General features: G+C 41.4%; 2 protein-coding genes across 2 annotated transcripts; one reads left to right on the top strand and one right to left on the bottom strand.

Moving 5' to 3' along the window:
* Positions 1–1534: 1534 nt before the first annotated feature.
* On the bottom strand, positions 1535–4547 carry LOC147366819 (interferon alpha-2-like). Its single transcript, XM_086414314.1, has one exon. The coding sequence runs from the start codon at positions 2215–2217 to the stop codon at positions 1660–1662; it is 558 nt and encodes a 185-aa protein (XP_086270440.1). The 5' UTR covers positions 2218–4547; the 3' UTR covers positions 1535–1659.
* Positions 4548–6296: 1749 nt separating this feature from the next.
* On the top strand, positions 6297–7154 carry LOC147366818 (interferon tau-like). Its single transcript, XM_086414312.1, has one exon. The coding sequence runs from the start codon at positions 6867–6869 to the stop codon at positions 7152–7154; it is 288 nt and encodes a 95-aa protein (XP_086270438.1). The 5' UTR covers positions 6297–6866.
* Positions 7155–16744: the final 9590 nt, after the last annotated feature.

The raw sequence follows: 16744 nt of genomic DNA, 5'->3' as shown, positions 1-16744 counted from the left end.
TAGACAGCTGGCCTGTGTGCCAGGTAGGAATGTTTCTGTCTAGAACTCTGGGTATTATTGCAACAGGCTTGGCCTCGTCATCCCAGTGAATGGCTATTTCCCCTCTCACTGAGTGGTGGGTGAGCTGCAGGAATCTGTCTCTGAACAGCTCTCTGGAAACTGCCTCATCTTCCTGAGCACAGACCCAGAACATCAGGAAATAATCTTCTAACCAGATTCAAACCCAAGGCGTTAATACGTAAGGATCACTTAGGAAGTGTCTGGTACCATTGTGAGCATGTGCTATAAATTAAGGCAATTAATCTTACCACACTTTCAAGATAAGCCTTTATGATTATATTAGTTTTGCATTTAAGACATAATGCAGCAATTTATAACTAGGCAATCTATTTTTATGTATAAATGAAAAATCTCAAAGATCTATTTGCAAGGAAATATAAATAAATGAGAAACTGAAGTATATGAAAAATGGATATTTATGTGATATACATTAGTATGTCCATATGTATAGATTTATTAACTACATATAAAAATGTCTGGAAGGATACCCATTAAATTGTTAACAGTATAGGATTAGGATGCATCCTCCAAGAAGTCAAGGGTATGCATTCCTTTGTATGAGTTATTTAAAAGTTTAGCGATGATGTGTGTTTAATATATATAAATAAGCTTAAGAAACCCTCTTTACTTCTTTAGAGTCACATGGCAGCTACCAGGTCTCACATCTCTTAGCTGTCTCTGCAATCCCCAGGCTGCCTTTTTCTTCTTGCCTCCATTTGAACAATTTAGGAAGACTCTCTTCTCAGGAGTGGCCAAGTGTAGAAAACTTACTCTCCCTTCCACATCCTACTCCAGGATCCTACATTCCACATATGCAGATTGACGGCCTATGATGTATGTGCTGCTGCTGCTAAGTCGCTTCAGTCGTGTCCGACTCCGTGCGACCCACCGGGCTCCCGAGTAGCTGGGATTCTCCAGGCAAGAGTCCTGGAGTGGGTCGCCAGTGCCTTCTCCGCATGATGTATGTGGTTCTCCACTAATCCTTGAAGGCACTCCGATTCTTACAGGCCCCAAGCAGGAAACTGTGTCCATGACCTGGGCTTTTCTCCACTCATCTCCCTCCCACCTCTGATCTATGTCTCAAGAATCACATTCAATCCCTCCTCACATTGTCCATTGTTCTTTCTATGACCCAGGGTGGGTAACCCCATTCCCTTTTTATTCAGGTGACTTCAGTATAGGTTTATCTTGTAGGATCAGGCTTTGGGTTAGATTTTATTCAAAGATATGTGCAAGTCAATTTGTTTTTTCAAATAACTTTTATTTTCTCAAGTGAAAAACAAGAGTAGTCATAAAAAATATAGTACAAAGCAAATATCTTATGAATGATAAAGATTTAAATGCTATGAACAGAGTAAATATTTCCAATAATTTAGATAAATAAATATTACAACTTTTTAAGATATGAAAAATGAGTTCTTAAATCTGTTTTAAACAGTTATGGTAACAAAACATTTAACATACATTTATATAATCCCATATATTAGCTATTACTTATATGTCATCTGACACAAAACTAGAGTTAAAGGTTGCACTTTGAGTCTTAGAAAATAGCCATTTAGTTGACGAGATGAACCGTTTTCACATTCAACACCTTCTTTATTTCCTGAGTTTTCCAATGAGCTTGCTGGCAAAGACCAAGCACCTTCTGATTTCCACGCTGACAACCTCCCAGGCACAGTGGCTGTATTCTTTCTCTTTGAGATACACACTGATTCGCTGGAAGTAACTCTTCACAGCCAATCTGGAGTTCTCACTCCCTAGAGGTGACTGTTCCGGTGTCCTTCCCTCCCTCAGACACGTGTCCAGGTCCTCCAACTGCTGATCAAGTCCCACGAGGAATCTGTCCAGGAGGCTCTTGTCCCGACCTGCAGAAGAGCCCGTGGTGCTGAAGAGCTGAAAGATCTGCTGGAGCAACTCGTGCACAACAGCTGTGGCTTCTGTCTCCTCAAGCCTGGTCCCGTGCACCAGGGTCTGAGGAAATCTGAAGTCAGTCCTGTCCCTCAGACAGGACACAATGGGCACTCTCTCCATCTGACTCCAACGTGTGAAACTTTCCAGATTGCCGTGGCTCAAAGGCAGCTCACAGCCCAGGGAGCACGTGGGGCTGGAGCAGAGCATCACCAGGGCCAGCAGCACAGTGACGGGGAGGGCCATTGGGATGCTGGGGGCTCGCAGGACTGCCTGCAGGGGAGGTCTAGGCAAGTTCTGAGGGCTTGGGGTGATGGGTGGCTCTTAAAGAGTGAGTAGAGAAACTTTCATTTTCTGGGTTTTTCCAGTTTGCCCTTTCCTTTCTTTTTCTACTCTTTGTAATGAAATCAATACAAGCGATAATTTTTGCCATGAGTGCGTACGTGGAGGACATCAAATCATCCGTGCCACTGTGGTTGATAGCTACACAGCCGTATATTATGCTTCTCACACCTTCTTAGTTGTTCCTGGGAGAAGAGTCTGGTCAATGTCAGAGAAGGACGAAATATTCATACAAAAGGTGGCTTTTCCAGGTCACCAAGAAATGCTCAGTACGGAAAGAGCTTATGAGAGAAGCTATTGATTTTTCTCATGTTTTCCTCATTTACCCTTTTCTCCCTTCTTTAAAAAATTTCAGTTGTGATTGTACCTTTACGATATAACCTGAGTAGGCCTTAAGCTCCCTGGAGACATTATAGGGAACAATATCACTGATATCATTTGTTTAAAATGAGTTATTTTGCAACTATAATTCACAAGGCACTTTTTAAGGTGCTGGTTGTCCTGAAACATTCATGTTTGCCTGGGTTTATTTCTCTTTCGCCTCTACCACTATGATATTTCACAGGATACTTTGCTTCAGTCTTTGTGAGATAATACAGATAATCTCATCTCCTTAAATATTTCCCTGGGAAGTGATAATCTACCATACACTCAGGGATACTGAGGTTGCAATTACATTCAATCCTTGTAATGGCATGTCTTTACCAATTCTATAAGGTACAGATAATTTGTAATTATATTAATGACAGAAATTTTTACATGCAACCTCTCAGCAAAGTGTTTTTAATAAACATGACAGTCGTCTTCACACCTTCCTTATGAGATAATTACTCTAATTATTGACATGTTTGCAAATAAGGAAACTGAAAACTCAGAGAGAGTACTTAACTTGCTAACAGGATTAACTGCATAAGTGGTACTTGAGCACTCTACTCTTCAGCCTCCACTTGATTCCTCATTAACCTTAAGCATTCTCCTTTAGCTACATTGTGCACAGTTGTAATTAAGTAATGCATCTAATTATGTAACATTTGACCGCCCTGATAGATTGTAAGCTCCCTAAAGGCAGCAATGGCACATGTGGGGAATCCAGGAAGGTGTCTGTCCCAGAGAAAGTGCACAGAGGGGTCTCTGTCCCAATGTTGTTGGTCACTAAGGCATGTCCAACCTGTCATCTACTCTCAGAGTTTGCTAAAATTCATGTTCATTGAGTCGATCCAATGCAATCGAATCATCTCATCCTCTGTTGTCCCCTTCTTGTCCTGCCCTCAATCTTTCCCAGCATCAGGGTCTTTTCCAGAGAGTGGGCTCTTCCCATCAGGCGGCCCAAGTATCAGAGCTTCAGCTCTGTCCCAGGACTAGTTCTAAGAGAACTATACACACCAAAGTTTGAGTAGACCTAGTATTTGATGGCAATGGCACCCCACTCCAGTATTCTTGCCTGGAAAATCCCATGGACGGAGGAGCCTGGTAGGCTGCAGTCCATGGGGTCTCTAAGAGTCGGACACGACTGAGCGACTTCACTTTCACTTTTCACTTTCATGCATTGGACAAGGAAATGGCAACCCACTCCAGTGTTCTTGCCTGAGAATCCCAGGGACGGCGGAGCCTGGTGGGCTGCCGTCTCTGGGGTTGCACAGAGTCGGACACGACTGAAGCGTGCAGTAGTAGCAGCAGCAGTAGCAGTATTTGAAGACTGTTTCAGAAAATGATAATCTTCTGAAAACAAAGATAGTAAGAGTAAATCTAAATGGATTTTTTAACTTTCTGGATAATTTCTCAAAATATTATCTCAGGTAGAAACAGAGACTCTCAGAGTTGTTGTGTAGTTGCCATAATTCGCCAGGCTCCTCTGTAGATCTCAACAAAACACCACTTGAAATATAGGATTGGAACTTATCAGGTGCAAAGGGAACTGTGTACTCAGCTGTCATCTACTGACTGTCCTGTCCCTGGAATGAGTGAATGGCACTTTTGTGACAATGACGAATAGGAACTGGAAAGGAAGACCTTACTAAGTGTTCCTCTAAAATAGGAAGCACATTGTCAGAGCAGACAGCTCGGTCCGGTGCATGAGACAGTGGACATGGGGGCAAGACTCCTGGGTTGATGTCACAGCTGCAGCCTGCGCTGCCTGTGTGACCTTCGGCACTACGGTTGTCTCCTCTTATATGGAACTGATAATCATATAAGTTTCTCTGGATTTTTCTGAAGATTGTAGGACGTAACGTACTTCTGACAATGCTTGGACATATAAGATTTCAGTGTCTGTTAACTGTTCCCACGAGGCAGAAAATTCACACATCCAACTATGGAAACTGGATAGAATTTCCCTGAGATGACCTGCTTCCCTTCCCTTAATGCTCAGCTCACTGGTCAACATTATAACATCTAATCTCATCTCTTGCGTGAACATGATGTGCTGTCCAAACACTACATCTAGTAGCTTCCAGCTAATAGCTGACCCCTCACACATGAATAAAATGACCGTCCAGTCTGTACCCCTGTCTCTTTTCAGGGTAAGTTAATAGGTTTACATCCTCAGAATCCATTAACATCCACGAAGAGTGAGAAATGTAAACAGACAAATAAAGATAAATAAGTAGACACTGGGAGTTAGCAAAGCCGTCCACTATCCTTTTAGGTAACACTGTGCCTAAGAGCCTGCTACCCTCCCCAGGCTCTGTCTGCAGCTAAACTGTTTCACATAAGCTATTCTGAAATCTGTCACTCTGTAGAGCTCTTCATCCCTGTTTGTGTAGTTAAGTGACATTTGTCATTTGGACAGAGAAGTCACTACAGTTTATTCATTACATCATTTACTTTACCTTTGTGGGTTACGTCTTCATTCACTGCTTACTTTTACTTTCTAGGAATGTTCAATGAGTGGAAAGTTTTGATCTCTTGAAAAATCGCTGAGGAAATACATTAACTGTTCTATTCATTTACATTTTCTGTTCCTGTTTTTGGCATAAACCTCCAAGTGGAAATCGAAAAGATTGTAGGAGCATTAGCACAGCTTTTACAAACTGAAATACAAATGTCAAAGAAGAGGTAGCAATATGAAAACCGTATAAAAGGAGCTAATAAAAAAGTGGGTTGCTTGGACATGGCAAGGACAATGGCCTGGGATAAAAAAGGGACATTCTAACCACTTGAACACTTGGACAGGAGCAGTGGTTACACTTTACTTTCATGAAAGTGACTTTGGAGGATTCATCATCTTGGTTATAGGCTTAGTTTGTAACCAGGAAGGGTTAATTTTGAATTTACACTGGATCTGCTTCTGTGACTTCAATTGTTTTTGTCCCAGAAATTCACATTTGGGAAGGCCAGAATCACAGATAGATATGACATCTTTGTTTGTTGACATGACATGAGATATTCCATTTCACACCACCCATGAAATGACTATCAGGAAGTGCAACTAACACATCCGCCTACCTGAGGCTTGCTGGCTGTTCTGGGAGATATTTTCAGGAATTAAACGTCCTTTACTTTGTTTCCTCACCTCCCCCCATGTCTGATTCATAAAAGAGTCTGATACCCAGGACCCCCACAAGATGGTTATTTTGAGGCACTAGCCTTTCCTCTTCTCAGTCAGCCAGTTTCCGAATAAAGTCCTTTCCTGCTCCCAACACCTCGTCTTGGATTCATTGATTTGCCCTGCTGCAAGCAGAGCAACTTGGACTCTGTAACAAGCTCAGCATTTGGATTGGCACATAATAAATGTTTAGTAATTTCCTCAATTATGGAGAGTAAATACAACCAAAATTGACAAATTAAAAGTTCTGCTGAGGAGAATAAGGTGAGATCCATGCATATAAAGCTCAGATATTTTTCACGTCTAATCAAGTCTTTCAAGAGGAATATGCAGAGGCAGCAAAAGAAGATTTGAAAAAGAAGTCTAACAAAGTTTCCTTAAAAGTTGATCTTAGCATCAGGAAGAAAGATCCAATAGCTCTTAATATACTTAATATACTTAATATTAACATACTTAATATACTTAATATACCAAGTTACTGACATAATAGCATTCCATGGAATTAGAACATCTACATTTTTAATGAATACATTTTACTTCAATGTAAGGATACAGAAGAGCAGAAACTCATGACTGATTTCCAGGCTGTTGAAGTGAAAGGCAAGCCCAAAATGAGGTAGTACATGTATCTGGGTAAACTCAGAATATGAACATTTTGGACTTAATATTTAAGAGGCACACAACAGAAGATCCTTAGATGAAATGAAGATGAAACAAAGCTCACAACCGCTCATCTCAATCGGAATGCTTCCTTGAGGAATTGACCAATGGTTCTTTATCTCCTCAGTGATGATACTGATGATGCTTGTCTCCAACCCCATCTCTTCCTCTGAATCCATGAACTGCCTCAGAGCCTTGACTTGGAAAAGCAGGAGACCTTCACATTTGCATCAAATAAACACAATCTCTCTCTTTCCTGTCTGGGCTACAGGAAAGACTTCAGATTCCCTCTGGAGCAGGTGAGTGGCAGCCAGCTCCAGAGGCCCAGGCCTTCTCTGTGCTCCACGAGATGCTCCAGCAGAGCTTCAACCTCTTCCACACAGAGTGCTCCTCTGCTGCCTGGGACACCACCCTCCTGGAGCATCTCCGCACTGGACTTCATCAGCAGCTGGACGACCTTGACGCCTGCCTGGGGCAGGTGATGGAAGAGGAAGACCCTGCCCTGGGAAGGACGGGCCCCACACTGGCCGTGAAGAGGTATTTCCAGGGCATCCATGTCTACCTGAAAGAGAACGAACACAGTGACTGGGGCTGGGAAACTGTCAGTGTGGAAATCATGAGGCGCTTTCTGTGTTAACTGGTTCCTAAGAAAACTCAGGAGTAAGAAGGAACCTGATTCTCAGTGACTCGTGTCCTAGCTCAGACTCTTCATTTTCAGTCATTTCCAAAACTCTGATTTCTGCCTTAGCTATGAAATAGTTTGAGTGACATTTGATATTGGCATTAATATTGAGAATATCAATATCCATCTGCTTTTAGAATTAGAGGAAATATATCTGATGCCCTGTGGCTGAATGTTATGGAATAACATGTTTTTCTATGAATGTACCTCATTTATTGGAGAAGGGGACCGACAGAGGATGAGATGGCTGGATGGCATCACTGACTCGATGGACGTGAGTCTGAGTGAACTTCGGGAGTTGGTGATGGACAGGGAGGCCTGGCATGCTGCGATTCATGGGATCGCAAAGAGTCGGTCACGACTGAGCGACTGAACTGAACTGACTGAACTCATTTATTTATATTAATTTATTTACTTTTATGGTACTTGCATTTATGTTGTTTATTACATGCACGCGTGCTATTCATGCTAAGTCACTTCAGTCGTGTCCGACTCTACGCGACCCTATGGACAGCAGCCCCCCAGGCTCCTCTGTCCACAGGATTCTTGAGGCAAGAATACTGGAGTGGGTTGCCATTTCCTTCTCCAATTTATTCCATAAGAATATAGAATTTTCTTTAATACAAACGTACCTTTTATTTACTCGTGAAATGTATTTGAAGACATGTTTCTTCCTCTTCCTTTTGAATCTTTTCCCAGAGGCCTAATGCTGTAAAACTACATATAGAAAGATGTTGTGAAGTGTGTTCCTTTATTTGCTGGCCTTGTGGAGAGTCTTCAGTATGAGACTCAGAGGCCCTGACCTTACAAAGCTCACACTGGAGCAAGGACATTGCCATGAAAGAAGTAGTTATAAGATAATTAGGTATTTACATTTGGGCCCTGGGCTACACAGAAATATCAGATGTTGATGGCAGTGAGTATCCTGGGAAGCTCATTTAGACCACCTTTAAATGACTTAGCAGCAGCAGCAGCAGCAGCAGCAGTCTCCCCAGGGAAGTAATCCGAAGTATAAGACTTGAAGAATGAGTATGAATTTGTTAAGTAACTCATGAAGAGCAAAATTTCCCAGAATTAAAAAAAAAAAAAAAACTAATAATACAAAACAAAGCATAGCATATAGAGTGTCCCTGCACAGGAATGGTTCTGGTACTTTTAAAGACGTGAACAAGACCGAAGTCGGTAGACTGTACACATGCATGTAGGGGCTATCATGGCATGACCCTGGAGACATGGAAAAGGGCCCAGTGATAGACTTTTGAATGGTGTTAGATTTTATCTTAAGAACCAAGGAAATTACTTGCGAATTTAAAACTACAGAGCCACTCGGACCAAAGCAGATGCAGGGAAATTCATGAAACCAGCAGTTCTCAAAGTGTTGTCTGTGGGCCCCTGCAGATCCCCAGGACACTCTACAGGGATTCATGAGGAAAAATAATTCCTATAGTGATATCAAGATCTTATCTGTCTTTTCCACCACAGTAACAACTTCTGCTGGTGGTGCAAATACAGCGCTGGGCAAGACTACAGAGCTGCAGTGTGGATCTGAGCAGGGGCACCTCAGTGCCTAGTCATTGTCATGCTTTTACATATCATATACTTGAAGTTGGAAAAAAGGACAGTTTCACATAAGAAGATCCTTCGTGAAACAGCAAGATGAGGAAACTTATGAAATCTTAACTTTGGAGTACACATTTAAAAATATTCCCCGTTGTAGTCTTTTTAACATGTTGTGTGACAGGCACGTCTGCTGCATGCCTGGTGATTGTTCTGAGGAGAAGCACTTGGATGATGATTATGTGAGTTATGAGCTAGACTACCACTCTCTTGAGAAGATCAAGCTTTACTCCACAGAATGACAGTCAAATCATGGTCACTCAGAAGTGCGAATTTGACAGATACTTTCTTATACTATTTCTATTAATGTTATATGAATATTCTTGTTGACTTTAATGAATGAGGCCAATCTATTTTCTATTCATGTCTCCAGGATATGAATTCATCTCAGTGTGTATCTTTGCTTCTGAAAATTTGACATGTAGTGATTTAATTTCCATTACTTACAAAATTTCTAATTCTATGGTTTAATTTTGACCTGACATAATTTATCAGGATGATGTTACATCTTTAAATGATGCTTTAAAATAATATTAAAATTAATTGCGGGCATTGTGATCTGGGCACACAACTTAAAAAAATATTTTTCCCCTGGAGGAATTATGGATATTTTCTGTGAAGTCTAATGTATGATAATTTTCATGGATGGTTTATAGATATTCAAAACAAGTTATATTTCCTATTGTAGGTTAAGGGCCCAAGAGTGTTAATTGCTAATTTCCTCCTCTAAATGATAGTTTCCATTCTTCTCTTTACTACTTTATATATGGTGTTTTACAGACTAGTAGCATTGTACTGTGGAGAAGGTACTAGCACCCCACTCCAGTACTCTTGCCTTGAAAATCCCATGGACAGAGGAGTCTAGTAGGCTGCAGTCCATGGGGTCAGTAAGAGTCATGTCACTTTCCCTTTTCCCTTTCATGCATTGGAGAAGGAAATGGCAACCCACTCCAGTGTTCTTGCCTAGAGAATCCCTGGGACAGGGGAGCCTGGTGGGCTGCCGTCTATGGGGTCGCACAGAGTTGGACACGACTGAAGCGAGTTAGCAGCAGCAGCATTCTACTAGGCTTCCCAGGTGGAGCTAATGGTAGAGAACTTGCCTGCCAATTCAGGAGACAAGAGGAGACACCAGTTTGATGCCTGGGTCAGGAAGATCCCCTGGAGGAGGGCATGGCAACCCACTCCAGTATTCTTGCCTGGAGAATCCCATGGACAGAAGAGCCTGGCAGCCTATGGTCCACAGACTCACAGAGAGTCAGACACGACTGAAGCAACTAGGCTCGCAGGCACAGCATTGAGGTAAAACTTCAGTGCTCCAGTGTTTCTGTTCACATTGCTATATAATGTTATATTTTTTACTCATTGTTTTATACTATTTGAAATTTAGCTCAAGCATTGTTAAAATTTAATTATAGATTCAATGTGTTTCCTATGTATATTGAACTTCTTTCTCACGAAGAATAATTTTTTCTCACGTGATTGTTTCTGGAATTCTCAAGTGTATGAATATTGATATTAATGACAAAGATCTCATTGATGTTAACATTGCCACCTCTAATTATTTCCTACATTGTATTTTCGGGCTGTGTATTGGCCCCCTTCTGTGTTGCCCCTGTTTTGGTATTAAGTATTTAGTATTATTGCCAAATTCAGACATAAATTGAAGAAAGTAGGGAAAACCACTAGACCATTCAGATATGACCTAAATCAAATCCCTTTTGATTATATAGTGGAAGTGAGAAATAGATTTAAGAGCCTAGATCTGATAGATAGAGTGCCTGATGAACTATGGAATGAGGTTCGTGACATTGTACAGGAGACAGGGATGAAGACCATTCCCATAGAAAAGAAATGCAAAAAAGCAAAAAGGCTGTCTGGGGAGGCCTTACAAATAGCTGTGAAAAGAAGAGAAGCGAAAAGCAAAGCAGAAAAGGAAAGATATAAACATCTGTGTGCAGAGTTCCAAAGAATAGCAAGAGGAGATTAGAAAGCCTTCTTCAGTGATCAATGCAAAGAAATAGAGGAAAACAACAGAATGGGAAAGACTAGGGATCTCTTCAAGAAAATCAGAGATACCAAAGGAATATTTCATGCAAAGATGAGCTCAATAAAGGACAGAAATGGTATGGACCTAACAGAAGCAGAAGATATTAAGAAGAGATGGCAAGAATACACAGAAGAACTGTACAAAAAAGATCTTCACCACCCAGATAATCACGATGGTGTGACCACTGACCTAGAGCCAGACATCCTGGAATGTGAAGTCATGTAGGCCTTAGAAAGCATCACTACGAACAAAGCTAGGGGAGGTGATGGAATTCCAGTTGAGCTATTCCAAATCCTGAAAGATGATGCTGTGAAAGTGCTGCACTCGATATGCCAGCAAATTTGGAAAACTCAGCAGTGGCCACAGGACTGGAAAAGGTCAGTTTTCATTCCAATCCCAAACAAAGGCAATGCCAAAGAATGCTCAAACTACCGCATAATTGCATTCATCTCACATGCTAGTAAAGTAATGCTCAAAATTCTCCAAGCCAGGCTTTAGCAATATGTGAACCGTGAACTTTCTGATGTTCAAGCTGGTTTTAGAAAAGGCAGAGGAACCAGAGACCAAATTGCCAACATCCGCTGGATCATGGAAAAAGCAAGAGAGTTCCAGAAAAACATCTATTTCTGCTTTATTGACTATGCCAAAGCCTTTGACTGTGTGGATAACAATAAACTTGGAAAATTCTGAAAGAGATGGGAATCCCAGACCACCTGATCTGCCTCTGGAGAAATTTGTATGCAGGTCAGGAAGCAACAGTTAGAACTGGACATGGAACAACAGACTGGTTCCAAACAGGAAAAGGAGTATGTCAAGGGTGTATATTGTCACCCTCTTTATTTAACTTATATGCAGAGTACATTCATGAGAAATGCTGGACTGGAAGAAACAAAAGCTGGAATCAAGATTGCCGGGAGAAATAACAATAACCTCAGATATGCAGCCGACACCACCCTTATGGCAGAAAGTGAAGAGGAACTAAAAAGCCTCTTGATGAAACTGAAAGTGGAGACTGAAGAAGTTGCCTTAAAGCTCAACATTCAGAAAATGAAGATCATGGCATCTGGTCCCACCACTTTATGGGAAATAGATGGGGAAACAGTGGAAATAGTGTCAGACTTTGTTTTTCTGGGCTCCAAAATCACTACAGATGGTGACTGCAGCCATGAAATTAAAAGACGCTCACTCCTTGGAAGGAAAGATATGACCAACCTAGATAGCAAATTCCAAAGCAGAGACATTACTTTGCCAACAAAGGTTTGTCTAGTCAAGGCTATGGTTTTTCCTGTGGTCATGTATGGATGTGAGAGTTGGACTGTGAAGAAGGCTGAGCACCGAAGAATTGATGCTTTTGAACTGTGGTGTTGGAGAAGACTCTTGAGAGTCCCTTGGACTGCAGGGAGATCCAACCAGTCCATTCTGAAGGAGATCAGCCCTGGGATTTCTTTGGAAGGAATGATGCTAAAGCTGAAACTCCAGTACTTTGGCCACCTCATGTGAAGAGTTGACTCATTGGAAAAGGCTCTGATGCTGGGAGGGCTTGGGGGCAGGAGGAGAAGAGGAAGACAGAGGATGAGATGGCTGGATGGCATCACTGACTTGATGGACATGAGTCTGAGTGAACTCCGGGAGTTGGTGATGGACAAGGAGGCCTGGCGTGCTTCGATTCATGGGATTGCAAAGAGTCGGACACGACTGAGCGACTGATCTGATCTGATCTGATTATTTGATTTTAGGTTTTTCTTCCTCTTCCAAGTAATAATGGAGTTTGTGTATTAAATCAATCGATAGCATCTTTAATGTATAAGCAGATTCTATGAATTTTTTATTATTTTAACCTTTATCATTTTGTGTCTCAAATGTGTTGGACGTATGCTTTACTTTTAACATGACTTTTACATGGGTTTTGACTCTTGTCATACTCCATTCAGTTCTCCAACAGTCATTTATTTTAGTAAATATGTAATGTTAAAGCAATTTAGACTTTCTCTGAATCCTTGAATGAAAAACTAAAGAACGAAGACTGCAAAATTTAAAGTAATTTGAGACTTCCTTGGCCGTCAGTGGTTAGGACTCAAAGTTTTCACTGCTGTGGGCCTGGGTTCGATCCCCAGTCAGGAAACTAATGCCTCTTAAACCACATGGCACAGCCAAAATAATAACAAACTCTTTAAAGTACCTTCCACTCATGTGACTACTCACTTGTAGTTCTTACTAGCACTGTTGCTTTTCATCAACACAGCAAATGCTCACAAGAGACTTGATAGGACTAGAGATGCATGTGAAGCTATGGTCAAGTGTAAACCCAGGGGAATGTCTAAAAGTTAAAGGAAAACACATTGTTTACTTAAGAAAATGAAAACACATTAAGTTTGAATGCTGTTAGAATGATGGAAAGTGGATGCAGTTTGCAAAATGAGTGCCATGTATTCCAAATATGATGATTGGCAATTTTCGGAGTCCTGTGGTTACTAAGGCCCTAATCAATTTGAATGAAACAATTCTCACTTTAAGGTGAAGCATATGAGAATATAGCAATGAGTTTCATCTTCCTATCTAGCTTGTAAACTTGCTGTGAAGGCAGTTCTCATCCTGTGAGTCAAAATCTTTTTGAATGATGATGATGCTCTTGCCATCATTAGACATCAGGTCTCCTGACCTGTTCTTCAACACGTCTATAGAGACTGCATCCCCGTACATGTACAACTAAGGAAACCACGGGGAAATCTACGTTCAGTACCACACAGACTCTCTCATAAAACTACCCCGCAAGCTTTAACCAAGAAAGCAGGTGAACCAGGTGAGGTCTGAGAGGAGAGTTTAAGCGGCAGGGGTTACTTCATCACACCAGGCTCTCCATCTGTCCCTGGAAGTCTTTGATGGCCTTTGTTCAGGGATCCATTATCCAGCATTGGACTAGAGCAAGGAGCAAGCTACAGTACTGAGAGAATGAAGAGCTGAGGCAACCTCCGTCTCTGTGTTCTAGGTCCTCAGCCTTGTAGTCTTGGTTCACTAGTGAGTGACCCATTCATGAACAAACCGGAACTGGAGTTACACTTCCATCTATGGGCTGTAGTCAAATACTGGCTTCAGTTCAGTTCAGTTCAGTGGCTCAGCTCAGTCGTATCCTGCTCTTTGCAATCCCATGGACTGCAGCATGCCAGGCTTCCCTGTCCATCACCAACTCCCAGAGTTTACACAAACTCATGTCCATTGAGTCGGTGATGCCATCCAACCATCTCATCTTCTGTCGTCCCCTTCTCCTCCCTCCATAAATCTTTCCCAGCATCAAGGTCTTTTCAAATTAGTCAACTCTTCAAATCAAGTGGCCAAAGTATTTGCGTTTCAGCTTCAATGTCAGTCCTTCCAATGAACATTCAACTGATTTCCTTTAGGATGGACTGGTTTCATCTCCTTGCAGTCCAAGGGACTCTCAAGAATCTTCTCCAACACCACAGTTCAAGCACATCAGTTCTTCAGCGCTCAGCTTTCTTTATAGTCTAACTCTCACATTCATACATGACTACTGGAAAAACCATAGCTTTGACTAGATGGACCATTGTTGGCAAAGTATGTCTCTACTTTTTAATATGCTGTCTAGGTTGGTCATAACTTTTCTTCCAAGGAGTAAGCTTTTTATTCCATGTCTGCAGGCACCATCTGCAGTGGTTTTGGAGCCCCAGAAAATAAAGTCTGCCACAGTTTCCACTGTTTCTCCACTATGTGCCATGAAGTGATGAGACTGGATGCCATGATCTTAGTTTTCTGAAAGTTGAGGTTTAAGCGGACTCTTTCCTTTTTCATGTTCTCAAGAGATTCTTTTGTTCTTCACTTTCTGCCTTAAGGGTGGTGTTATCTGCATATCTCTGGTTATTGATATTTCTCCCGGCAATCTTGATTCCAGCTTGTGCTTCATCTGGCCCACTGTTTCTCATAATGTACTCTATATATAAGTTAAATAAGCAGGGTGATAATATACAGCCTTCGCGTACTCCTTTTCCTATTTGGAACCTGTCTGTTGTTCCATGTCCAGTTCTAACTGTTGCTTCCTGACCTCCATACAGATTTCTCAAGAGGCAGTCAGGTGGTCTGGGATTCCCATCTCTTTCAGAAGTTTCCACAGTTTATTGTGATCCACATAGTCAAAGGCTTTGGCATAGTCAATAAAGCAGAAATAGATGTTTTTCTGGAACTCTCTTGCTTTTTCCATGATCCAGCGGATGTTGGCAATTTATTCTCTGGTTCCTCTGTCTTTTCTAAAACCAGCTCGAACATCTGGAAGTTCACAGTTCATGTATTGTTGAAGCCTGGCTTCGAGAATTTTGAGCATTCCTTTGCTAGTGTGTAAGATGAATGCAATTGTGCAGTCGTTTCAGCATTCTTTGGCATTGCCTTTCTTAGGGACTGGAATGAAAACTGAGCTTTTCCTGTCCCATGGCCACTGCTGAGTTTTCCAAATTTCCTGGCATATTGAGTTTAGAGATTGGCTATATTGGTTTCCTCTGAACTCCAGCTGGGAAGAAGGCAGGAAATTAGAAATCAAAGAACAGTGAGCTGTCCTGCCAATTTAAACACAAAGTAGCAAATACAGAAGTGAAGAAAAAACAATTCCCATTCACACTAGTGATTCTAGTAATGTGAAATGTATGTTCCTAGACGCACATATTCATCTTCTTTTTCAATAATGGGAAAAAATGGATTTTCATTATTACATGCATTAGCCATTTTCCCTCTATTTTTATATCCTTACCATGGACATTTTATGACCATATCATTTTTTTCCAGAGTATGAATTTCATACATTAAACCTATCCATTTTTTCACTTCCATAAAGTGAATTACATATTTTTCTATTGTTTTATTATTTTTCTTGATGAAACATACATGACTCATATATTTGTTTTTGATGAGCTACAAATGATGTACAATTTAAAAAATAAGGTAAGGTACTTTTCTCATGGTCTTGATATTATTTCAGATCTAACATGGTTTCCAAGGAGGATTATAAATTTTTTGAATTTTATTACACATATGAGAAACGCTGGGCTGGAAAAAGCACAAGCTGGAATCAAGATTGCCAGGAGAAATATCAGTAACCTCAGATATGCAGATGACACCACCCTTATGACAGAAAGTGAAGAGGAGCTAAAAAGCCTCTTGATGAAAGTAAAAGAGGAGAGTGAAAAAGTTGGCTTTGAGCTCAACATTCAGAAAACAAAGATCATGGCATCTGGTCCCATCACTTCATGGCAAACAGATGGGGAAACAGTGGAAACAGTGTCAGACTTTATTTTTTGGGGCTCCAAAATCACTGCAGATGGTGACTGCAACCATGAAATTAAAAGACGCTTACTCCTTGGAAGAAAAGTTATGACCGGCCTAGATAGCATATTCCAAAGCAGAGACATTACTTTGTCAACAAAGGTCCGTCTAGTCAAGGCTATGGTTTTTCCATTGGTCATTATGGATGTGAGAGTAGGATTGTGAAGGAAGCTGAGTGCCAAAGAATTGATGCTTTTGAACTGTGGTGTTGCAGAAGACTCCTGAGAGTCCCCTGGACTGCAGGGAGATCCAACCAGTCCATTCTGAAGGAGATTAGCCCTGGGAGTTCTTTGGAGGGAATGATGCTAACGCTGAAACTCCAGTACTTTGGCCACCTCATTCGAAGTGTTGACTCATTGGAAAAGACTCTGAGGCAGGATGGATTGGAGGCAGGAGGAGAAGGGGACAACATAGGATGAGACGGCTGGATGGCATCACTGACTTGATGGAGGTGATTTTAGTGAACTCCGCGGGATTTGGTGATGGACAGCGAGGCCTGGTGTGCGGCAGTTCATGGGTTTGTATAGAGTCAGAGACGACTGAGCGACTGAACTGTAGT

Source organism: Bos grunniens, chromosome 8 (genome assembly GCF_055505025.1).
Source record: "Bos grunniens cultivar Pamir isolate PY7600 chromosome 8, Bosgru_T2T1.0, whole genome shotgun sequence".
In the NCBI taxonomy this organism is placed as follows: domain Eukaryota; kingdom Metazoa; phylum Chordata; class Mammalia; order Artiodactyla; family Bovidae; genus Bos; species Bos grunniens.
This window is presented reverse-complemented; position numbering and strand designations above follow the sequence as displayed.

Bases quoted from the DNA above. Each gene is read 5' to 3' on its own strand.
- LOC147366819 (XM_086414314.1), bottom strand. From the start codon at position 2,217: ATGGCCCTCCCCGTCACTGTGCTGCTGGCCCTGGTGATGCTCTGCTCC.
- LOC147366818 (XM_086414312.1), top strand. From the start codon at position 6,867: ATGCTCCAGCAGAGCTTCAACCTCTTCCACACAGAGTGCTCCTCTGCT.